Below are 27,043 nucleotides of genomic sequence, written 5' to 3'. Positions count from 1 at the left end.
CTTTCTTCCTTTCTTTTTTCTTCTTTCCTTTCTTCTACTTCTTTCTTTTCTCTCTCTCTTTCATTGGCCTAGAACTCCTAGGTTCAAATGATCCTCTTGCCTCAGCCTCTAAGTAGCTGAGACTACAGATATGCATCACCATACCTAGTTAGATTCATTTTCTTTTAAAAATTAATAATAAACATAAAAACCTGGGATATAAAAACTTCAATAAGGTACATTAACATAAGTAGACATATTTTTATATTATACCAAGCTACATTATTTTTCACTTAAAAAGCAAGGTTGAAAAATAAGCAGTCATCTTTTCTCTCTTCTCGGTGAAGATACACTTGCATAAACTCCAGAGTTCCAGAGTTTGGAACCAATCTTTCTCATATCCCCTGCTGATACTCTTTCTAGTGGTAAAGGTGCTTGTAAAGTATAAAAATAGGCTCAAAGTGTTAATCTCATGAAAATATTTATTGACACTCATTTCAATTTCCTTTCCATAATCTGAGAAATAAACATAATACACAAAATACAGTAAAATGCACTTTTCCCATTTCAAATAAATATATTTTACTTTTGTAAAAAATTCAATAATCTGTGTAATTCACCACAGTATATTAGTCAGTGAAATAAAGCAAAGATAATCTCTAGTTAAATTGTCACTTACTTTAATGATTCTCACAAGCATTTTTTTGGAGAAAAAGAAAACTATTCTCTGTAGAATTATATTGACTTGGACACTGTTGCTTCTTGTTTGGAAAAGGCAATTACAAGCTCTTTTAAAAGGCATTTATTATCAAAAAGTCCTCCCTTGGGAAAAAATGACATCCAAATTTTGCTGAAGTTATGTGTAAATTTTCTTGTTAATACTTCCTAGAGACTACACTACATTGAGAATTATAATGATTCCTATTTATCACACTGGTAATTTTAGTAGTTAAGTATTTAAATTAACAGTTATGATGTAATACAGACCAAGACAGAATTTAAAATCTCTATTATCAAGAAAGCCTAAAAATAATGGTGCTACACAGAACAAATTTATCCTTTTTCACAACTGTTATTCTTAACACTGAAAGAACTGAAATCTACTGAATTATACAGACTTAGCACAGACTTATATACAAATATATCCCTGATCAGTTTAAGACAATGTGTTAGTTTGCTCTCAGAAGTAGTAAGAATTATTTTAGTAATCAACAAAAGTCACATTTAGGTAGTAACCAAACTTGAAAGTTTTTCTTATATAATTGTGTATAATCTAGTCACCCTCAACACAATATATGCCAAGTATTAAGTCATTAGTACTGTCTAACTTTCTATGTTAGCAGTTGATTGGTAGTTTAGATACTAGTTGGTAGATGTAAATCAATCTTTTCTATAGCTCAAATCTTACATATGTGACCCATTTACACGAATGAAGAAATGCTGATCAAGCCACACCACTTCAAAACATAACTGCTCAGAAGAATCTTACGCAAGCTGTAAAGTGGATATTATATCTGTTCTCAGCATTATAAAAATCATCAATTATTGTCTGGGTGGTGACATATGAAACTTATCCCTCTTTGTTTTAAAGACTAGAAAATTATACGCCCAGGAATTCTTTTATGGCAGTAATTTTATGCCAACAAATTTCTGAAACAGACAGATATGTGCTCAAAAATTCACAAGTCCCATAAAAACAAGTTTGTGGTTCCTTCTTTGACATTCTTTATAATTCTTCCATTTCAAAGTGTGTATTAAAGCTGTTTGCCATAGATGTGTGTTCAAAAATCCTCGAAAGGCTTGGTTTCAACAGTTCTACTGAGTGACATGACAGGTGTTGAGAAGTATCATTCTTCAGGGACATCATTTGTTCTGTCCCAGGTTCCCTTCTATCATAATACAGAGCCCAGAGCAGAGTAATGGTGAGAATCATAGCCAGGATTTGTGTCACGCCAATGGAGATCCCCAGAAACCTTAGTACTTGTAATTGTTTGGTTCCTCTCAAAAAGGAATACATTTTCTTTCCACAACCCTGTTAAAGAAAAGACATAAAATTACTTTGGATATGTCACAGAGTATCAAAAATAGTGAAAACAAATATTTGGGTCAGTTAAAGTCATAAGGTTTAAGACAGTGACTCAATAGGGAAAGTTTATGAAAAGATGGAGGAGAGTAGTATGTACCTTTTGATAAGCCTGCCTAGCTGATCTGGACCAGGCTACCCCTTATTTGGTTTTAAATACATCCAGAAATTGAGACTTGAAGGCATAAAAGTCAACACTCAGAGAAGGGGATGGCAAATAACTTTTTGTGTAAGTAAAGCATTACATAGTAAATATTGTAGGCTTTATAGGCCATATGATCTCTGTTGGAAGTACAATTTCTGTCACTATAATATGAAAGCAGCCACAGGTAGTATGTAAATGAATGGAGGTAGATATAGTCCAGTGAAATTTAATAAACACCAAAAGACATGAGGCTAGTCTAGGCCTCTGATCTATACTGATCCAAAATTTTACAAAATTATTATTATTATTATTTGCATCCACTGTTGAATTATAGCTCACTTGGTCAAAGATTTTTGCCCAAGGATCAGGAATATTCCCTAGTCTGCTGCTGAAACATAGTAATGAGTAGAAATCAACCTGCTCCCTTCTCCCACCTCTATTCACTGCTTATAGCAAAAATATACATGGGGGAATTATTGCCATGACCCAGTATCTAGTTCTACTAGGTAAGGTCTGAAACATATATTTAGCTCCTAAACAGGTCAGACACATGTGACTTAAGAAATAAAAACAGAAAAGTTTTTATTTGTGCTTAGTTTCATGTACAAAAGGCTAAGGAGTTTCTATGGTAGATAGAAAAGAGGAAGAAGAGAGGGAAAAATTAGAAGGAAAAATTATAACAAAGAAAAACGGGGAAGGAAGAAAAAAAAGAAGGTAAACTCCAAGGAACAACTGTCATGTCACCTTCTTGAGGGACCAATGCATCCAAATACTTTCCTTCCCTCCTTCTCTTCCTTCCTCCCTCCTTCCTTCCTTCCTTCTTTCTGGAGACATGTGGGTTTGAACTCAGGGCCTCACACTTGTTAGGCAGGCACTCTACTGCTTGAGCCACTCCACCAGCCCTGCCTTAGCTTTAAAAACCAGTATCTCAGATGACCAAATTTGATTCCTTATTTCTAGTAAACCCAAAGCAACGAAATGATAATTCACTATTCAAAAGGAAAACTAATAGTAAATTAAGGTGACAATCTGGGGAGATACTTTATAAAAAATTGCAAGAACCTTGAAGAGTCTGAGATTTTACTCTACTTGGAAGCAAACAAATTAGCTTGTCACAATTCCATGGATTCTTCTGGCAGAAGATAGAGACAAGGGACTATATTACTTGTAGTAAAAGCAACTGTCAGAGAATATATTAAGTTCCTTAAGTTTCAAGGATAACATGAAGGACAGATGATATCTGTACATACTGTGGGTTGGATTATGGGAGAAGCTCAAACTTATAAAGAACCCTAATGTTTCATAATTGGCAGTAAAGGCACCTGTCTTTTACTTTGAGGAGAATAATTATCTTTACTACACTGGACAGTATACAAACCTGTCATTTTCCATGAATGAAGACACTATCTCAAGGCTGTCTTCTGTACACACACCCCTTGAAATGTCAGAACAAAGGTGTCCAGTGCCTCTGCTCTCATGATGGAGAAATGTGAGGCAGCCTTGAAAAATTACTTTCCAAAAACAACTTGACTTTGAAAGCTTTTATTCGGAGTTTCCAGTAAAAGTGACTTGGCCCTTATCCTATAGAGGCAGCTACCTGAACAGAAGGGAATCATACATATTTAAATTACTGCCTCCTTGTGTTTTTGTCTGGATTTCCCAAAGAACTCACTAAGCCAAGGAAAACAACGCTATCTAATCAGTAGTTAAAAGGCATATACTATGGAGGAAATAATCATAAATAGTTCTTTAATTTCCAAAGATATTGATAACTCTACCCCAATAAGATACTATTCTAGAGAAATTTTTAAAATCATGTAACAGTAATCAGAAAATTTTTTCCTAATATACCATGTAATAAAAATTAACAGCAAAAGATCAGTAAAAGTTCATAAATTTTATCAAAAGTGAAATTAAAATATTTAAGATTTTATAGTATATAACAATGGTTTAATAAAGTCACATCTCTGGCTATCTTACCTGATTGATATAGACGCAAGAAATATGAACACACACAGACATACACAAATAATCTGTGGGAAATCAAAATACATGCCACAAAGACAATCCACCGAAGTTCAAATATATTACAAAGAATTCCACTCAGGCACAATCGCCCTTAAGTTTATGTGTAATTTTAAGAAGCATTTATATAGACTACAGTATAGATAGTATGAGAGTCAAGATCATGAACTGAAGAATGAGGAGTCTGATTTCACATCCCTGCTGTGCTCCTGTAAGTCATATGACTTTGGGCAAATACTGTATCACTCTGTACTTCAGTTTTTTCATGTCAAAATGTAGATAGTAATGGTACCCACCTGTTTGGAATGTTAGGAGGATTAAATGAGCAAACACTTAGAATGAAGTCTAGCACATAGTAAGAACTCAGTAGGTACTAGCTCTTATCTGTGTTTGAGGCTATAGATCAGCAAACTCAAATTAAAAATAGATGCAATACCTATGACCAGCAGATACTTATGGAAAAGTATGAGGTATAACACTTTTTTTAGAGTATGAAAACATCTAAATCACAGTATTTTGTCACAGCCCTTATCTGCTAGAGCCAAAGTACCTATCACTGTTTTTTCATGACAATGAAGTGACTACCTAAAATGATTACCTGACATTGAGACACGAGATCGCTACCTTCCTGAGTAAGCACAGAAATATGTAACATTTTTGAAGAGTCACTTCAAAAACAGTTAAATTCAAAAGGTTTGGCCTCAGACACAGAAAATTAATTTATATGGATACTTCATTTAACATTACTAAGCAATGTAGCAACAAATCCTCATACCTGTTTTTCAAGAAATTAATATAAAATGACCTTAGATAAAGTTTAGCTGATCTCTTACCTGTGTTTTTAGGGCAAAGATGGGTCACTAATGAATATAAAGAATTAGTATTAAAGATAATATTTTGCTGATGATAATTACAATAATTTTCAGAATGAAAGGAAAACCATTCAAAGACACAAAATTTCAATTAGATAGGAAAAATAAATTCAAACAATCGATTGTACAACACAGTCACTGTAATTAGTAACAATGGGTAAAAATGGTAAGGCATTCAAAGAATATATATGCTGATGATTGAACACTTCCAAATAGTATAGGTTAGTTAACATTTTATTTTTACTCTTTCAATATTCTCTGGGGATTACAAAAATTTTTCTTTTTTTATTTTATCATTTTTACATTGACTCCCATATGTACACATTATTTTTATACACCACTTCCAGGCAGAACCTGTTCCACCTCTTGTTCTCTGATTTTGTGGAAGAGAAAACATACGAGATAATAAGAAAGACATAGAGTTTTTGCTAGTTCAAGATAAATATCTCCCTATACAGGGAGATTCTTAGCATTGCTTTCATGCACATGTGTATTACAACCTTAATTGGTTCATCTCTGCCAAACCTCTTCACGACTTCCTAGTTCCCTTCCCACAGTGGCCTCTGCCAGTTTAAGACTACTATATTCACTCCTTTACAGTGAGCACATCAACCACATTCAAGTTTAAGGTTTCCTTCTGTCTCCCTATTCCTCCTGTGCACATTCTCCCTTTAGTGTATGACCCATGTCCAATAATATTATTGCATTTGTTTTAGGTTTATAATCCTCATATGAGAGAAAACATATGATTTTTGACCTTCTGAGCCTGGCTAACTTCTCTTAAGACAATGTTCTCTAGTTCCATCCATTTACCTGCAAATGAAAAAATTTCATTCTTTGTGGCTGAATAAAATTCCATTATGTATAAATACCACATTTTTTTAGTCCATTCATCAGTAGTGGGGCATCTTGGCTGTTTCCATAACTTGGCTATTGTGAATAGTGCTACAATAAACATGGGTGTGTAGGTGCCTTTGTAGTAACCTGAGTCACATTCCTTCAGGTATATCCCTAGGAGTTGTATTGCTGGATCATATGACAGCAGTGTATGAGGGTTCCTTTTATCCTACATCCTCACCAACATTTGTTGTTGGTGGTGTTCTTGATAGTAGCTATTTTAATAGGAGTGAAGTAGAATCTTAGTGTGGTGTTGATTTGCATTTCCTTTATGGCCAGGGATGATGAACATTTTTTTCATGTGTTTTTGGCCATTTGGACTTCTTCCTTTGAAAAGTTCTGGCTAGTTCAGTTGCCAACTTTTTTATTGGTTCATTGATTTTTGGAGAATTTAGTTTTTTGAGCTCCCTGTATAATCTTGTTATCAGTCCTTTATCTGATGTATATACAGCTAGCAAACATTTTCTCCCACTCTCTCTTTTCAATTTAGAGACCATTTCTTTTCTTGTGCAGAAGCTTTTTAATTTTATGTAGTCCCATTTGTCCAAACTTTGTCTTAGATCCTGGGCCACTTGAGTTTTACTAAGGAAGTCCTTGCCTATACCTACTGCTTCCAGAGTATTCCCTGCTCTTTCCATACTAACTGCAAGGTGTCAGGTCTGATATTATGGTCCTCAATCTACTTTGAGTTGATACTAGTACAGGGTGAGACCTATCACCCTGTACTAGTATCAGTTTCAGTTTTCTATAGGCAGATAACCACTTTTCCCAGCAACATTTGTTGGACAGGCTGTCTTTGCTCCATCGTATGTTTTCAACACCTTTCTCAAAAATAAGGTGGGCATAGCTGTGTGGGTTCACATCTGGGTCCTCTATTCTGTTCTACTGGTCTTCATAGCTGTTTTTGTGCCAGTACCATACTGTTTTTTATTGCTATGGCTCTGTAGTATAGTATGGAGTCGGGTATTGTGATACTTCCAGTGTTGCTCTTTTTTGCTCAGTATTGCCTTGGTTATTCCCCATCTTTTGTATTTCCAAATGAACTTTAGGGTAGAGTTTTCAATCACTGTGATGAATGTCATTGGGATTTTGACTGGAATTGCACTGAACATGTAGATTGCTTTTAGTAGTATAGCCATTTTTACTATATTGATTCTGCCAATCCATGAGCATGGGAGATCTTTCTGTCTCCTGTTGTATTCCTTGATCTCTTTTTTCTGTGGTTTGTAGTTCTCCTTATAGAGGTCATTTACATCCTTTGTTAAGTTTATTCCTAGGGGTTTGATTTTTTTTTTTTGATGCTATTGTAAATGGAATTGTTTACCTGTATCATTTCTCAATTTGTTCATTGTTGGTGTACAGAAGGGCCATTGATTTTTGTAAGCTGATTTTATATCCTGCTACATTGCTGAAGCTATTTATGGCATCAAGGAATTTTGGGGTGGAGTTTTTTGGGTCTTTGAAGTATAGGAAAATGTCATCTGCAAATAGAGATACTTTGACTATTTCTTTACCTATTTGTATTCCTTTTATTTCTCCTTCTTGCCTTATTGCTCTGGGTAGGAATTCCAAGATTATGCTGAATAGGAGTGGGGAGAATGTGCATCTTTGTCTCATTCCTGACTTTAGGGGAAATGGTTTCAGTTTTTCCCCATTAAGTATAACGTTGACTACAGTTTTGTCATATATAGCCTTTATAATGTTGAGGTACATTCCTTCTATTCCTAGTTTTCTTATAGCTTTTATCATGAAATGGTGTTGAATCTTAGCAAAGGCTTTTTCTGCATCTATTGATGATCAAGTGGTTTTTGTGTTTGCTTCTATTAATGTGCTGTATTACATTTACAGATTTGTGTATGTTCAACCATCCTTGCACCCTTGAAATGAAGTCAACTTGGTCATGGTGAAAGATCTTTCTGATATGTTGTTGGATTTGGTTTGCCATTATTTTATTGAGGATTTTTGCATCATTGTTCATTAAAAGAGATTGGCCTGTCCAGTTTTGGGATGAGTGTAAAACTGGCTTCATGAACTGAGTTAGGCAGTGTTCCTTCCCTTTCTATTTCATGGAAAAGTTTAAGGGGTGTTGATGTTAGTTCTTCTTTAAGGGTCTGGTGGAATTCAGAAGAGAATGTCAGGTCCTGGATTTTTCTTTTTTGGGAGACTCTTTATTGCTGCTTCAATTTCGTTGCATGTTATAGATTTGTTTAAGTGGTTAATATGGAAATTTGCCCATTTCTTCAAGATTTTCAAATTTATTGGAACATAGGTTCTCAAAGTAGTCTCTGATGATTCCCTGGGTTTCCCTGATGTTTGTTGTTATCTCCCCTTTTTTGTATCTGATTTTAATAATTTATGTCTTTTCCCTCCTCATTTTAGTCAGATTTGCCAAGGGCTTGTCAATCTTTTCAAATAACCAGCTTTTTGTTTCGTTGATTCTTTGTATTTTTTTTTCTTTTTGTCTCTATTTCACTAATTTCAGCCTTTATTTTTATTATTTCTCTCCTGCTCTTTTTGGGTTTTGCTTGTTCTTGTTTTTCTAGGAGTTTGAGATATAGTATTAGATCATTTATTTGAGATCTTTCTGTCCTTTTAATATATGCACTCATGGCTGTAAACTTTTCTCTTAGGACTGCCTTTGCTGTGTTCCATAGTTTCTGGTATGTGGTGTTTTTATTTTCATTAGCTTCCAGGAAACTTTTGATTTCCTCTCTTATTTCTTCTATGACCCACTGATCTTTGAGCAATGTGTTATTCAGTCTCCAACTATTTTGAATATTTTCTGCTGTTGTTTTTGTTCTTGAGTTCTAGTTTTATTGTATTGTGAACAGATAGAAAGCAGGGAGTTATTTCTATCTTCTTATATTTGTTGAAGCTTTCTTTGTGCCCTAAGATATAATCTATTTTGGAGAAAGTCCCATGGGCTTCTGAGAAGAATGTACATTGTGCTGTTGTCAGGTGAAATATTCTGTAGATATTAGTTGGGTCCATTTGATCTAGGGTGTCACTTAGTTCTAGGATTTCTTTGTTGATTTTTTGTTTGGATGACCTATTGGTGATAGAGGGGTATTACAGTCTACCACTACCATTGTGTTGGAGTCTATATGTGCTTTTAAGTCCTTTTATGTATGTTTGATGAAACATACACATTGGGTGCATATTGATTGATAACTGTTATTTCCTTTTGATGTATTGCACCTTTCATTAGTATACGTGACCTTCTTTGTCTCTTTTGACCAATGTAAGTTTGAAGTCTACTTTGTCTGATATAAGTATTGCCACTCCTGCCTATTTTGGGGGACCATTTGCTTAGTAAATCTTCTTCCACATTTTCACCCTAAGCAATTGTTTATTTCTGTCAATAAGATGGGTATCTTGTAAACAACAGATTGTCAGATCTTTCTATTTAATCCAGCTTGTCAAAAGGTGTCTTTTGATGGGGGAGTGCAGTCCACTGACATTTAGTGTTAATATTGATAGGTATGTGGTAATTCCTGTCATTTAGTTGTTTTTGTTGTTTAAGGATTTGATTGTGTGCAGCCAAATCAATGCTACTCTCTGATTACTTGTCTTTTCTTCTCCTGTGGTTTGATATTTCCTGTCCTCTTGTGGTTTTGTTTGCTTTCATCTTCTGTGTGCAGAATTCCTTGTAGAATCTTCTGTAGCAATGGCTTGGTGGTCATATATTGTTTTAGTTTCTGTTTATTGTGGAAGATTTTTATTGCTCTGTCAATTCTGAATTACAGTTTTGCTGGGTAGAGTATTCTAGGGCTGAAATTATTTTCATTCAGTGCCTGAAATACTTTGCTCCATGCCCTTCTTGCTTTTAAGATTTCCACTGAGAAATCTGTTGTGATTTTGATGGTTTTACCTTTATAAGTTATTTGTTTTTTTCTCTTACAGCCTTCAGTATTCTTTCTCTGTGCTTGTTTTTTTAATGATAATATGCCATGGGAAGGTTCTATTTTGGTCATATATTTTTCCTTTTAAAAATATTTTGGTATAAAATCTCCCATCCCTTTAGACCAATTCATTTTAAGCTGAGAAACTATGCAGAAGTAATTGTTCTTTTTTTATATCTGTGAGTAAAGCAAAGTAGAATTGATAATTAAGTAAAATTTATTTTGCTTCCTATTTTGGCACTGTAGAAAGTCTATTTCAGTATTTTTAAACATTATTTATTCTTAAAAGATACATAAACCTATGTTATCCAGGATGGTTTAGGAATAGGATACATTAGTTAACATCAAATGTTCTAGAGTAAGAGTGGCCCTTGGAAGAATTCAGTGAATTCAGTTTTTCATTTTTTAAAAGCATGAAGTTATATCAGCAAAACAGGCTAGTGAGGACTTCTAAACAGTCTTTCTTCCATAAAAGCAATGAAAGGACTAGCAAAAACTGTCAGAATAAACTTTTTCAGGGCTCTGGAAATTAGGCTTGCAGCAGTCTGAGAAGCATTCATTCAAGAAGAACACCTGAGTCTCAGGGAAAACAGCAAGCATTGTGGCATTTTAATGTGCCCTATTTCTACCTTCTGCTCTGTAGGAGTCATGAAAACCAGCAGCCTGTTCTCATGCTGAAAACTGGCCAACAGAGAAGCAGAATGGGGTTAGAGCTCCTTCAAAGCCCCACTCCCAATGAGAATTAGCATTATTTGTCAGGTCTGGTGGCTCTCTGGAAGACTCCACTTACAAGGCTGTCTTTGTGTGACCTGACATGGAGCTTAACCACTAGAATACCCTTTCCCCCTGGGAGTGTTTACCAAAGGCAATCATAGGCAACTATTGATCACTGAGGCTGCTGGAGATACTGAATAACAGTTGCACATTGTAGAACTGACCAAAACCCTTAAAGGAAGAAGCTGAGGAATGGTAAGTCCCTAGAGGGCTTGGAAAAGCTCTAATGTATTTACGTGTCTAGGAAGTTACATACTCAGGATTGTGCATATGCTTAGGAAAGACCTGAGAAGGTCCTAAGATCTCACCTTGGGATCACCTTGAGGTTCTATGCACCCTTGGCAAAGGCTGGGCGACTTATGGTTCCAAGCATCCGAGGAAATCTATTCATTCATTAACTGACTGAAATATCTGAGCAGTGACTTCAGTGGACACACATGACAAAGGATACAGACTTTACAAAACTAGTTTTGGAAAAATAATTAAATCCACAAATAAGCAACCACAACGAACTTTGAGCAGGGGTGAGCTGGTGGGGATAGACCAGATTTCCAGGGTTGTCACATTGAATTATTAGAAATGTCCAAGGCATGCAAAGGAAGAAGAAAGTATGGTTCACACAGAAAAAAAAAAAAAAAGCAATCACAAAATTGAGTTTATAATGAGAAGATCTCCCTGCCTCATTGGCAGCCCTGTCCATACATTGGAACCACGCTAATTTTTTTTTCCCTTTCGACAGCAATGGAGTTGAACTCAGGGTCTTGCACTTGCTAAGCAGGCATTCTACAACTTGAGCCGCACTGCCAGCCCTTTCTGCTTTGGTTATTTTTAAGATAGAATCTCTTTTTGTGCCTGGACCAGCTTGTACCACAGTGTTCCTATTTATGTGTCATTATGCCCAGTTACTGATTCAGATGAAGTCTCACAAACTTTTTCCCTGGGCTTGCCTGGAACTGCTATTGTCCTGATCTCTGCCTCAAAAGTAGCTAGGATTACAGGCTTGGCTACTATATCCAGCTACAACTCTTAATTCTTAAAAGTTATTTCCTTGTTGGAACCTGCCTGCCTATCAGGACACACTCGTTGCAGCTCTGTTCTTACTCCTCTTCTTTTCCATTTAGTAGAGTCACATTTGAAGAGCCATCACTTTCCTTTAAAGAGGAGAGAATTCTCCTCCAGGTTAACTATTTCCAGTACCATAAGGTCTTCCAAAAGTATATTCTTCACCTTTCTGATGATCTTTTTCTGGATGGTGGTGATTTTGTCAATGTACCTCTGAAAATGACATAGACTTTTTAACTTAAAAAAAAAACCTAGAAAATGCCATAAAATTTTAAGACAATCAAGGTTATTATGAATGGACTTAGATCCCACTGAAAAATAAGATTTATGGGTCCCTCAGAATAGCAAACATGGGATTATAATGCTATGCCACATAGTTGAGAATTGGCTTCTTAACAGACCACTGGTCCCTGAAGAGAATCTCCATGTTGGGGTAGGAAAATGGGGTTTATTCAAAGTAAAAGTCCTATCAGAACCCTTCACTTCTTTTATATATATATAAAGTAGGATTTATTAGAGAGAAAGGAAAGGCTAAAGCTAGAGAAGAGTAGCGGAGCCCGGAAGCCGATAGCTCCCCTTTACTTCTTTAAAGCTTATCACTCCCTCATTGAGTTTATAAAGCACATAGATAAACCTTCAAACAAGACAAGAGTTTTAGTTCTTAAGTTTGTCCTCAGTATTCATTAAATTGTATTCTGTGCTTCTCTACTAATAAACTATCAGAAAAAAGTATTATCTATATATTCTTTAAAAGAAATAAACTGACAACTCTAGGTACTTTAAGTTATACCCAAACATCAAACCAGACTACCAGAATCTGCCAACTTGCAATATATTAACCCAGGTTCTTGCACATTATTCTCCACTGAGGTGTTTTAATGACATGTATTGAAGAACACTGTAAAAAAGTCACTCTCTAAAACTGATGAAAATAATACTGAAGATATTTTCCAAAGATAACTTAAGCATAGTAGCTATAAAAGTTCACTTTAAAATGCTTTAGAATTTTTCTCCTTTTGAGAAATTAGAATATTTACTCTTGTAACATTAGAATTATGCAGATGAACCTGTATTCTACTAGGCTGGTCCATCAGAAAGCTCCAAGTACCATGTGATATTCATACAGCAGCCCTATGTGTCCTCACAGTAAGCATGTCAGCTTGCTCCTGCCCTTAGCCTTGACTTTTCAATTCTATCTATATTTTGTTATTATTAATTCATTGTATGGTTTATTATATGCTGCATTAAATCCTTTAATAAAAAAGATGCAAGGTATAAACATATAAATAATAGTACAAATTTTCTACAAACCATACAATTTAATATTGCTATGATAACTCAGAAGGTATTTTAAAAACTTGTAACAAAACAAGTACCATGCTGAATATTAGTGAATCATTTACATCAGTACTTAAAGTTACAGATTATCTTTCCAAAGGAATATTCCTCTGTATAGGATAAGTGCCCTCCTCAGCCACTCACTAAGTTGTCCACAGAGATAGTTCAAGGGCTTACTGTTTGTTCTGATCACCCTTATTGATGTAATTCAATCTGAAAAAAACCCTGAGCTTATTTTGAGCCAGTCAAATAACTGCATGTGGTTTGTGTGTTTTTCATTATAAACAAAGACACTTTGTGAAAAGGAAGTACTAGGTCTAGAGAAAAAATATAGATATGTTTTTATATAATCTACACACTATTCAGATATTCAGTTGCATAAACAAACTTCTGTTAAATGAGTCACAAGAGGAAATGTCAGAGATCAAACCGCATTGCATTTACAAAGGGTATTTAATACAGCATAGGAAAAAAGTGGATTGTACTTATTTGCTTTCTCAAAGTGAAATATTCTAAGTTGATTTTACTTGAATATGTTTTCTTCCCAAATAAAGCTATGTTGGCCCTATGTTAATAACCTCAGAAAACTCAAAGGCAAAAATAAGCCTTGTTGACTTAACCTACTTTACTTGCTGCAATATTAAAATTCTGGCCAACTACTAACGGTAAATAACAACACTATCTTTATCAGAGAAAAAGCATGGAATGCTACACTTCCTGGAATCTATTTGAAGGCATGTCAGGATGCCTCATTTCACTTGAGGAAATTATACACTTGAAATTATTCTCTGATCTATTGCCAGAATTAGTTTCTATAATTGGAAGAACACCCATGGCTTTTCAGTATTCACAGGCCACATCAAAAAGTCAGGCAGCCTTTTAAGCTTTATGAAGAAAAAGTCTAAATAAAATCTAGGTGCAAATACATGGTGTCAGTATTGGTATTTCTGTAACTGATTTTTGGTAATAAACATAACTCTCAAGTTTGAAATGACTATGTCAATTATCATGTAAAAATATATCATCGTCAGGCCTACTTCCAGAACCCAAGAACTGAATGATGTCATTTTGTGAGTTCACGAGTTCATGAGCATTAAACAGGTTGGATCAGAAATTCTCCTCTGATAATCTTAAACTCTGCAGGGAAGTAAGTGCTTCCTTAAAGAAAAAAATTTAACAGCACACAATAAAATTCAAGATAGCACTTTCAGTTCTCTGAAGAGTAAAGTTAATCCATGTGTAAGGAAATGAAGTAGAAAAAGTTATTTTGTTATTTTTTTAATAGTCTGTCTCTCTCTCTCTCTCTGTACTGGGGTTTGAACTAAGAACCTTGTACTTGCTCAGCAAGTGTTGTTAACACTTAAGCCACATGCCCTGACAGGCCTCAGACTACCTTCCTTCTACTTCTAGTTCCCCAGTAACTAGGATTACACATGTGCACCACCATGCCCAGCTTGTCCTTTGAAAGAGGGTCTCCCCAGGCAGACTTGAATTGGGGTTTGAACTCAGGGCGTTATGCTGGCTAGGCAAGTGTTCTATTTCTACCTCCTGAGTAGCTGGGATTACAAACTGTGTCATCTCATTTAATCTACACAACATCCTTATTAAACAGGTAGAGTCATCAAACTTAAAAGACTGCACTTACTGAACATTTTTCACCTTTATCAAAAATAGGTAGTTATAAAACGACCAGTCAGAAAACACAGAAGGCACCATTCTCACTAGCAAGGCTTGTGATGGCAGCTGGAGGCGTCCCTTGCTTGGCTGAGTAAAATGTTTATGCACAGACCCCCCTCGTGCAAACTGTCATCCTAACTGTTCATCTATGAGAAGACAGCAGGAAAAGGGGAACTCCCCAAAAGCCCTTCAACACAAACATATAACCAGAAAATGCGGACTTTCCTGTCATGGCAAGCTAAACTAGGGGTAATTTAGCTGGTTAAAGCCATTTACTCCAATAAATACTTCAATAAGTTACTGTTATTATTGTCATTAGCCACTTGTGTACTGAAGATGTGTTTGTTATATTCCAACTGGTGTGTTCAGAGTTTCCCATGTAGAACCTCAAGTTTACCTTTGTGATATTATAATAAGGTAGGTGCTCTTCATACTAACACATAAGGCAATTGACATGTAGAAGTGAAAACGCTATAAACACAGCTTGTTCTCAACCATCTATTCAACATCTGAACATTTTAGTATTTGTAAGTCTGAATTTTGGAATTATAGATCCATGCTCAGTCACTGTCTATGACATGGGGCTAAGTCACTCAGCCTCTGGATGCCTCGTTTTTCACACCCATTATTAATTCTTCTGCAAAGAATTAGTTCAGGATTTTTGATGAGGTAATGCTTTTAAAATCCTTACTCACAGAGTGATATAAATGTGCGTCCTATTTGAAAAATCTAATATATATGTTGGGGCTTGAACACACTACCCTGAAGTAGGAATGCAGTGTATTTGGGTGCTGAAGGAGACTAGGAGAGCTGTAGAAGCAAGTTATCTCTGGTCTTCTCCTACCCTCTTTTCTCCTGCCTGTCTCCTTGGTCGGTCAAAGTAGGTTATAGAAACTGGAAATCCCCTTCTGTAAACCAAGCCATCAAACCCACGAAGGTCATTTTCTGACCATCTCCCTTCTTCCCTGAAAATCCTCGTGTGACAGGTGTTCTGCTCCATACCCTGCCCTGGAGGGTTGGTGTGGGGAGAATATTGTGTGGAGATATAGGAAAATATCTGCAGTTGTCCTCATTGAAGTCCCTCCTCCCCAACTGATTACCATTAGATCACAACCCTTTTTGTCTGACCATGTTTCTCCACAACTATACACTTCATCAGACTTACACAAAAATACACAGTTTTCCCTAGGTCTTTGTGTCTTCACTTCTGAAGATTTCCTTGTCATTTAGCTTTCACTGAGTAAATGTGCTTTTGCTACTGGAGTGTCAACGCTGAGATGGGAGAGGAAAAGATACCATTTTTTTCTCCCCTACATGCATTTTTTCAATCTTTAACTTCCTTTAACTCTCAGCCATGTATAAATGGTGTTATACACTCAAACAGGCACCATGCTAGGGGTTTTAAGTACACTAATTTATTAAAGAAAGAAGAAAGAAAAAGATGAGTACTCTAGTTATCCCCATTTATCAGGTGAGAAAACTGAAGTACAGAGAGGTAAAAAACTGCCTAGAGTCATACAGGTAGTAAGGAGGTCAAAGGTTTAACCCCAGGAATCTGGCTTCAGAGCTTAGTCACCTTCTGCATTGTGCTGCCTCACTAAGGGAAACGCATTCCTAAGAACCTCCCCTTCCACCTTCCTTCTGCTTTTCATTGGTCTCTGCCTAAAACAAGTGTTCCCTCTTCTGTCCTTGGATGTGTACATTACACTATCTCTTTCTGTGTTCTTGTCTTCTCACATGCTTTCATTACTTCATATACACTGATGGCACCTGCATACTGTTGGGCTATTCCATGCACCCAGTCTCTTCTCCACTTCTTCCACAGTATGTAATGTTGTAAATCGGAACCCAGCCTCTTAATCAGGCCACATTTCCTAGCCTCTCTTGTAGCTAAGAGAAGCCATGGAAGTCCCTGCCAATGGAATGTGAATAGAGGTAATGGCAAAGGCCTTCTTGCAATTGGATATGCTTCTTTCCATGCTCAATTCTTCTCCCCAGAGCTGGCACTGGAAGAATAAACTCCCACCTCACCCAAGCCATCATATTAGCTCTTTACTCAACTGGCACGAACCAAATCCATATCTCTAGCTGCATTCTGTCTCCTGAGCTCCATATTGCCTTTTGGGGTTTCTGAATACGGAGTACCTGACAAGAAAACAGCATTTTAAAAGTGGAATTAATAGAATCCAACCATTCCCCTCAATCAATGGCTTCATCATCTATCCAAGGTCCAAATCAAAGCCAAGCTTTACTCACTCCCCACAGTTAGTCTATCACTTAATCCTATTCGTTTTCCCTTTTAAATATCTTTCACATTCATTCCCTCCTCTCCATCCATGGCACAACCTGAACCCTAGTCCTTACAATCACACAGCTTACCTGCCACAGTCTCCTACCTAATTTCTCTGCCTCAAGACCCAGTCTTCACCTCAATCCTCTGTTTTATATCATTGTCTACAATGCCATCATTATTTTTAGCACAAAATCTAAAATTATTACTGTGTAAGGTACTTTTTCATGTCAAAATATTATAAAGGCTTTCATATCAGTGCATCCTGAAGGTAAAAACTGCAGACTCTACTAATAAAGCACAAAAGGAAAAGTTGCTTGATTGAAAATGAATGTGGAATAGGAAACTCACAATTGAACTCTGTCAAGAAAGAGAGTGAAAGAAAAGAAGAAAACATTTGTATACCTGAAGCAAAACTGGCAGAACAGTGCTGTTCTGATTCTATCAGGAAAAGCCTGAAGATAAAGGGAATCTACCCCCACCAAGCCCAAACTGGATCTGTAGGGTTCTGAATGATGAAACAGACAACACCCAAGTTAGAGTCAACCTGATCCTGCTGGCTGTTTAGAAGGAGATAATGAAGTCTACAGAGAGGCAGTAGGGAGTGCCTTTGACTTTATATAAAAGAACCTTGAGAATGGAATACCTTGGAGACATTCCATCTAAATAACTACAGAACCTGAAAAGCTGCCTACCATTTACTCTCTGGGCAGGAGGCTTTGTGTATATTCATATGAGAGTGGAGTTGCTGCATATTAATAAATCAGAATTCCATGACTACCCTGTCCTAAGCCCTCCTTTCATAATAATGCCTCAAATTTGTGAAGACATTTGCCTTTTCACTTGGCAAGTGCTAACAGAGTTCAGCATAAAGTCTGTGCACTGGCAGGACACACAGGACTCTTCATAACCCACCCTGTGCATCATTGTGACAGGACCCTCCCCACACCCTGTACTCCTGCTGCGTTCACTTGCTTCAGTTCATAGTCTGCACCATTGCTTGGAATGCCCTTTTCAGCCCCTTGCCACTCAAATATTTTTGGCACCTGGATAACACCTACTTACCCTTTAAGATGAAAAGGCCAATGTGATACTATACCACTATGTGTTCCCATTGCCCATCCTGATCATAAGAAAATGGCAATTAAAGCATGTCAGCTCCCCTCTGTGATTCCCCCTTGAAGATGATCTAATTCCTACCTCACACTGTAGCCACTGACATGGGGATCCATTCTATGAGGGTCTGGCAAACTTTCTGTTGGTATAGCTAGCCAGTGCTTGTCCTGAGATCTATGCTATCATTCCTGTCATTCCTGTCTTAAACTTCTTTTAATTCTTGCCCTTAGTTTTGTATCAGACATGGCAATTTTCATGGTCCATAAGAGAATCCTAGTAACAACCTAGGAGCGGGGTGACCTGGGTGAAAAAAAAATTGACCCTGTGACTAGGTAGAGCTCGTCAGAAAACCATACCCCACTCCCCACTACAGCCTTTAGTATCCACAACAGCTTTCCATGTCTCCACTGTCTCGGAAGCATGGAGGAAAAACTTAAAATAGAATGTTTTGTGCGAAAATTATAAAATGAAAATTATTTCCATAAGCAAAAACAAATACATGAGAGTGTTGGCTAATCGTTCAAATTAGTCAATGTTAAAAGGAGAGAAATGTTAACAAAAAGCACTGAGAGATACAGTATTACCCAGAAAAACAAATACATACTGATTATAAAACAAGTATCATTTTCCAAGGACGGCAAAGTACAAAGAAGGTGAGGACAGGACCATCCACCATGTGGATGGAGCCTAAGAGAATAGTTCATGACTCTCAACACACACATACAGTATCATTGACAAAGATCTTCTGTATGACCAAACTCCACTCCGGCTTCCCTGAGCTCTTTTCCAACTACACCATGACTTTTGGACTTCTTGTTTTAGCATGAATTCTGCTATGCTGGTTTAGCTAGATTTCCTCATTCATTTTTCATATCAATAGCCTTTGATATCTAACTGGCCTCCTCATCCTTCACAAAGTTGACGTCTGATCATACAGGTCTGCTGTCGGCAAGATTTCTGGTGGTCATGTTATTTCTTATTTGTGTTTCCTCTTAGTAATTTTCTATCCACTAATGTGCATCCTGCTTCTTGACTATTTAAAATTCCAATAGTCTAGGTTTATTCCAAGATGAGTGCAACTGTCTCCTCATTGCAAGACACCATTGCAACTGTCTGATTTCTACTTGTCTAATAGTCAAACCCTGTAAAGTTTTCTTGCTGTTTAACAAGTATCATTGAATGTTTCTTTAACACCATGAGCTGCTCCCACCTTTAACCTTGAGGAGTATCCTTTAAGTTTTATTTATGTTCTGGGAGCACCAAAGATCTATACATTACTTGTCACCATCCAGTTTCTTTATTCTGGAAGCCAAGACATAAGAATAAAAGGTTGCTTCCCTTTGCTTACATACTCCCTGCCTATATATTTCTTATAAACACAAAGCAAAGTAATATTTCTCTGGAGATACATTTTCCTTGACTTTCTGTCCCTCATTGCCTTGAATTTTGAGTGGGTACATCTGAAGTAGAGCTGTTGTGAGTCTATTTACTTCCATTTATATTTCTTGAGGTGGTAACAGAGGGGCAGAATGGCATTTGAGTCCCTCTGAGAGGCTAGTTTATGCTTTGTGACCCATCTGAGATAAAAACTGCAACTATGCTCCAAAACAGAGTCCCAAGAAGAGTTCATGAAAGCTATCACTCCTATTCACCGATGAAGTGCATATAAAATATTGAAATCAATTTTGACACAACCCCTTTCTGTTGAAGTCCATCCAAAAAGACCCAAGTCTATGGACATGAGGATGGGAGTCCTTGCTATATGAAGACTTGTTTTCTATCTGCCTCCTTTATTTTTTCTTCCTTTCTTTCTGCTTTTCTTCTCTAGATCAAGTCTAGATATTACACATTAGTAATAAGAATGGTAGAAAACTTCAGAAAGGAGAAAGATGTGCCACAGAACTATATTTTACCAAGTTCAACTCTGACTCTAAAGTTTGAAGCCAAGCTGACACCTACCATTTAGAGAGCATGACAATTCCAAAGAACAAGGTAGTAAGTAGCCAGTAATCATGGGCCCAGGCCACTTGAACCTCTGAAGTTGCAATTCCCTGGGCCAAAAGTACTTTTCCACAGATCTTTGCATGGCTGGCTCCTTCAATGATCTCACTTCAAATATTCTAAGCAACCTGTTCTATCCATCTCAAGTATCTTCTTCAACAACAAATCCTCGTCCATTAATATGTTCAAAGACTTAAAGTGCTTACTACCATTGTAACTATTTTCTATTATTGTTTTTGTTTTTCTTATTAAATGTCTGTATCACTAACTAGAATCTAAATTATAGGAGAGGAGAATCTTTTGTCTGCAACATTCATCACTGTATCCTCAGCATTTAGAATGGCTTAAGGAACTCAAGAGACAATCTCAAAAATATTTTGGATAAATGAATGTACAGAACCAACCTGAGGGTCAAAGAGTTTCATATATGATTTTTAAGCCTATACTTTTATACAAATATGTGGCTGATTACAGATATTTGAGGAGTTGTCTCCCAAATGTAACAAAATCTCTAGTGGGAATGTTTCTAAAATGTGCAATTGTTGCTATATTTCTGCTCTATCATTTTTCACAAGTTTCAAAATGTGTCATAAAATATTATTGGGTCAGGGACCAAGCAGGCCACCAGATGGTTGAGAATGATTTATTTCCTTGATTTCAGACTACAGAAGAAAGATTGTAGGAAGAAAGCCAGTTCTTATCTCTAAGCTTACAGAATATGAAAGATAAAAGGGACCTTGATCTTCATCTAGTTCAGACACATTCTTAATTTAAAAACCCATTCTACAGCACCAATGACATGGTTATCTGACCTTGAGTCTAATATTTTTAGTGATGAGACACTCGCTATTTTATAAGATAACCTGTCTCACTACTGGACAGATTTTGATGAGCAAGGTTTTCTTCTATTGAGTCAAATTTTCCTTCCTGTAACTTCTGGCCCTTGGAGCAACAATATGCAAAAGTCTAGTTCCTGTTCTGAATTATGAACTTTGAAACATTTGAAGACATCTAAAATATCTTTCCTTAGTGTTCTCAACCTCCCAAATACCTCTGGCTGTTATTCACTTGTTTTTCCTTTTAGATACTCATCTTCCTACTGGACGATCTCTGGACACACTGTAATTAGGAGACATATGTTCTCTAGGACAAAGTAGAATTAAATTTTATTTTTAATTATGGATTTAATTGTACTTGTGCCATAACGTCATTAAATGTTCCACTTTTGTAAGTCAACTATGCATCTAATTATGTACTATATCATTAATAATATCAACATCTGTTATTAATTGTAAAATGCAAAAGCAGATTAAGATAATGAATCTCCTACTCAGCCAGAGGTCTGTGTCAAAGTAACATCTTATAACTGGCAATAACAGCCAACTATTGGAAACTGCTTCGTAAAAATATGAAAATATTCTAAATAATCTGGGCCATCAATTTACACATGTTCAGTAATGTGGCTTCTTTCAATCTTTCAATGACAGCCATGTGGAAAGAAAAGCATTCCAATATTAAGTCCTATTAGGAAAAATAATCTAAGACAAGCTAGTAAAAATGAATTTCATTTTTTACAATAACAAAATTATGTTAAATGTTAAACAACATAAAAATAATGAGATTTTTGTCCGTGCTCAAACTTTGTAGGAAGAGGTGGTACACTAGTTTTCTGTTTTGTCATTCTTATAATCTCTGTAATGGTTATAACCACATCATCAGTATTAGTCTCTAAGGCAGACATTAAACTATGGTGTTGTAACCCAATAATTTCCAATACTGACTTGCTACTTTTAAAAACCACAAGTGGGTTAAATTCACACTAGAAAAGCTGGTAGGTTTCAACTAATATGTCTATGCATATTTATACTGTAATCACCTGTTCTTTTAGTAGTCAATAGTAAGTTACAAGGTAATTTAATGTCCACAATTATGTTTGCATTTAATACCATCTCAGCAATATTAAGTACTCTTTTCTGTATTATGGAGCAAATGTGACTTCCTTGAGTTAATTGACTAAACTATTATATACACTAGCCAATAGTACTCAACTTTTACCTAGAGCAAAAGATGTGGCATAATCATTATGGAACCTAGCAAGATGGACTCAACACTGTTTTGTTCAATAACTGTGTCTTGTATATTCCTTCTCATTGAATCCAAATACTACTAAACATAATATATTCAAAGTGGTAACAGCCAAAGACAATGCTTCTCAGTAAGGAATTAGAAAACATATTTTGACTATCTTTTAAAATAAACAAGTTATTCAACTATTTCAATAATTCTTGTCATGAGCTGGATTACGTCTTCCCAAAATTCACCTTTAATTTATAATCTCCATGGCTCAGCCTATGATAGACTGGAAACGAGGCCATTGCAGATGTAATGAAGCGAAGATGAAGTCACAGTGGAGGAAGGAGGGCAGTGTTTATTAATGGGGAAATTTGGAGACAGACACATACACAGAGAACATCATGAAAATGAAGGCACAGGCCAAGGTTACATTTCTACAAAGCAAGGAATATGAAAGTTACCGCAAACCCATGTAATAGGTTTTTCCTCCCAGATTTGAGAAGGACCAACCCTGCTGACACATGGACTTGAACATCTGCCTTCCAGAACTGTAAGAGAATTTCTGTTGTTGAAGACACTCAGTTTGTAGTACTTTGTTACAGCAACTCTAGTAAACTAGACCAATTCTGAAACTCTTAAAAAAGAAAAAAAAAAAACTATTTGGTACTCTGCTTTCAGGCATGTCGTCAGGGCCTAGAGGATGTTATTTTGAATATCCTTAAATATGGAATATTTTTATCATCTGAGATGAATTTTTAATAGTCAAAAGTTACATCTAAGATATGAGAATAATGGATCATGTGCATAGGTAAAACCATATTCTTTTAAATAATTGACTAATTATGGCATCTGAATTAATTATATTAGGATAAACTATATATCTCTATATCTGATTTTGGTAAACAGTCTAAAAATCTTTTCAATAATAGTATTTCCTGTGGAAAAATATAACCTAAGGTAACTATCTTGAACTATGTAAAAATGTATATACATATACATGTGATATATAATCAAACTGTATTATGAATAGTGTAAGTAATTAATTTATGTTAATCAGAGATTTTCCACAGTGCTTTGTGACATCCAGGTATTTGAGTGGAGATGTATCTGGGGAGTGATCCCAGACCCTCAGACTAAGCTGCTACCCTTCCATCCAGATTACATTTTGAGTTTCCACTCTAGACTAAGACTTCCAAATAAAACCTTGTGGAATGATGGAAATGTCCCATAACTGCAGTGACCAGTGTAAGAATCATTAGTCACAGGTGGCTACTGAGCACTGGAAATGCAGCTGGTGCAACTGAGGAACTGAAATTTTAATTTAATAGAAATAACCACAAGGAGCTATCAGCTATTGTACTGGACAGTGTAATTCTAGATTTTAATTTGAAAATAGGATTCCACTGCTAAAAGTGTGAAAAATCACCACTAAAAATGAAGGGACAAGAAATCTTCTTGGAGTTGGCCATGATTTGCATAACTTCTCTTGGGACACACACAATATGTAAATTTCTTGGCACATGGTGGTTGGTTTTAACCACAGGGAGTGTAACACTTCTTTAACAAACTGAAACTGACATGATTAGTCATCAGCCAGCAGGGGGCACTCAACAGCAACATGCACTGTGGAGGCCCTAAAACACATATTCTGCTCAAAGACTTCAAACTCTACCCTGTGTTTCCCAAATGCCCCATTACCCACACATCCTGCATTTGATTGTTTTCAAAAATATCTCTAAGAGTGGGCAACAGAATTTGACTCTGGACAATGAGATTCAAAATCTCAATTAATTATAAAACCTGGTCTTCCCCAGGTTTCCTTTGTCAATAGGTGGTTAGTGTCAAGTTACATTGTTTTTTTTTTTAAACATTACATTTAGCTTTATCCTGTTTCCCCACATAGTAGAGAAAAATAAGGCCTTTGAGATTTACACAGAAAATTTCACTGACAAATTGTTTATTCTTCAAAGTTATTTTTTAAAAAATTTTGTCCATGATAAGTTAACCACATATGACCTTACCTCTTGATAAAGATCACTGAGATCTTCCTGGTGGGCCTGTTTGGAACATCCTGGGAATTCCCTAACACAGCAGGAATCCGGAGGCCAGTCCATCTCAGTCATTTCCAACCAGTCAGTGAAATATACCACTCCACAACACTTAAACTGCAAAAGAATTATTAGAGTGTCTCAGAAACTACAAAAAATATTTTTTTTAACTTATGGGCGATTAAACATTAATTTCTTAAATTTTTGTACTCAGAGATAACCTCACTTCTGTCATCACCTAATGATATGTATACATTCTATGCTGTGGACATTAATGTCATAAAGGAACACCATGGGTAGCCACTCAGCAATGGAACAGTTCTGAACAGTAATGCCCACAACACATAAAAACAGATCAGGTATAACTGAGTCTCACTCTCCAACTATAAGACCCTCTACTGGTTAGCATATAGTGACATATTTAGTACATACACTAACAAATCCAGTAACTAAAATTTTATGGACCATTAACTTCCACTCACTAGAGAGTAGTTACTCAATTTTTATACCACCTAGTTACTGGTCTACTGCTCAACAAATTAAAATATTGTATTAAGTTTCCATAATATCTATAGAAATATTTTTTGACTGAAGCCCACATCACAAAGGTAACTAGAATTGTATTCCTTAATGAGTAAAACTTCCAAAAATTTTGGGAAATAAACATACATTTGGCTAATATTCCTTCAACAGAATGGTGATTCTCAGAGTAAATTATGGTATTCTATCATGATAGCCTCAGGAAAAAAAAAAGATGTCCCTCTAGCTTGAATAAAGTTGGTTTTAAGAAAAGCTATATTGTCTTTCTTAAACTACATTTAAGAAAAATATACTGTCTTGTTCTGTTTTATTTCACCACAGGTTAGCAAAAAAACTTTCTCTGAGCAAGGTATAGAAACACTGTTTAAATAAATGTATAGATTAAATTCAGAACAATTAACTGATGAATAATTGTTTGACCTTGGATAAAGGAGGGATACTCTTCCATATAAAGAAGCAAGGAATATGCTCTGTCTTGGAGAAGAACCCTGGCTATGCAAATTACGTAGCCTAAGAGATTGATCTGTGTTCAAGATTAACACTGAATCATTAAGTCTCACAATCCACCAACATTTCAAAGAATAATTAAAACTGATTAGAGAATTCTGTCAAAGGAAATACTAATATATATTTTGCCTTTTTTCAGCTGTCTAAATATCTTAGAATTTAAAAGAAAAGAAAATCTTAAAAGTGTTATAAATGATAACAACTGAAAGCTATGAGTACTACTAAAATTGAGCTTTTTAAATATTTTTAGCAATTTCCTTTTATAAATGTGTTCTAAAAGCCATAAATATACCATAAACTCTACAAATTAAGTCAAGTTCTAAAAGCCACGAGTATAACATAAACATCAAGGATTAAGTCAGATGTTATTTGACATCATATATTTTATATAATTCATTTAGTATCCTTTAAAAAAATTATAGTAAAAAGCCTTCACTTTCTAAAAGTCATAAACAACTGCACTTCCAAGTCAGTCTTTTTAAATCCTTGCACTCAGAAAAATCTCATTTCTCTCATTTCCTAGTGACAGCAGTCCTTTCTGTGTTGATGACAGAAGCGCAGTTCTTGGAACACGCTAACTCCGTCCACAGTGAAACAGCCCATTTATCTGCCTTTGTCAGGAAATGAGGTGTTCCACAGAAATGACTTTTCCAAATAACTTAAGCATATCATGTTCAGTGCCAAACATTTTTTTTTATTTTAGTAAGTCACTGAAATATTTTTCTTTTATGTAGTTTTCTTCCTTCTTCAATAGAAAATGGTGACTTTGTATTGAAACATTTCCTTGAAACACCTTTAGGTTAAACTCAGTATTACACCAACACATGACTGTAGTCTGCATCTCCTTGTCATTTTCTTCTCTCTTTTAATACTGCATTGTAAGATAGCTCTATGCTGCCTAACACTGAGTGAAAGGCTTGAAAATACCATACAGTCACCATTTTCTGTATGAACAAACTGAAGCCCTTGATGGGTCAAGTAACTTCACAAGGTCACAATGTGGCAGAGTCTATTGATTCCAAGCCTATACTCCAACCACTATGTTAAAATAAATAAATACATACATTTAAAAAAATAGTTTCAAAATACAGTAAATAAATGTTAGTAAGGGTTAAGCAAGAGTCCATTAAGGTGAGGTACAGCACTGAACCAAGAAAGTTGAAACCTGACAAGGTAACTTTGTATTCTATGATTTGTTTTGTAAGAGAGGTGTTATAGGCTGTATTGTGTCCCTGACCCAAATTTATATGTTGAAATTCTAGCCCCCAGTACCTCAGAATGTGATTGTATTTAGAAAGAGGGTCTTTATAGAAGTAATTAAGTTAAAATAAGGTCATTAGGGTAGGCCTTAACCTAATATGAATGGTGTCCTTTCTAAGAAAAGGAAATTTAAACACAGACATAGAGTGGTAAAACAATGTGAAGACAAAGGGAGAAGATAGGTATCTAAAAGCCAAGGAAAGAGGCCTCAGAAAAAACCAATATTGCCAATACCATGATCTTGAATTTCCAGCTTGTGAACCATGAAAAAGTAAGTTTGTATTAAGCCATGCACTGATATGGCAGCAACAGCAGACTAAGGAGCTTTGAAAACTTTTTCAGAGGCCAACCATTCTTCTTTTTATGTGAAATACCCTCATGACGTGAAGGCGAGAACTTGCCAAGTCCCAAAGTAGCGTGCTATCATTTGTGGTGCTTGTATATTGACCATCTA

The 27,043-nt window shown here is 35.8% G+C and overlaps 1 protein-coding gene across 3 annotated transcripts in view; it reads right to left on the bottom strand.

Moving 5' to 3' along the window:
• Nucleotides 1–443: 443 nt before the first annotated feature.
• Tspan12 (tetraspanin 12) overlaps nt 444–27,043 on the bottom strand; it is a 68,759-nt gene continuing 42,159 nt past the window's right edge. For all 3 annotated transcript variants that reach the window (XM_020162413.2, XM_074064451.1, XM_074064443.1), the window contains 2 exons: nt 24,256–24,399; nt 444–2,011 (listed from right to left, as the gene is read on the bottom strand). In XM_020162413.2, the coding sequence (XP_020018002.1) occupies nt 1,706–2,011; nt 24,256–24,399 (450 nt within the window). In that variant the 3' untranslated portion in view covers nt 444–1,705. The remainder of the gene's footprint in view (nt 2,012–24,255; nt 24,400–27,043) is intronic.

The sequence above is a fragment of the Castor canadensis genome, chromosome 2 (genome assembly GCF_047511655.1).
Source record: "Castor canadensis chromosome 2, mCasCan1.hap1v2, whole genome shotgun sequence".
Lineage (NCBI taxonomy): Eukaryota > Metazoa > Chordata > Mammalia > Rodentia > Castoridae > Castor > Castor canadensis.
This window is presented reverse-complemented; position numbering and strand designations above follow the sequence as displayed.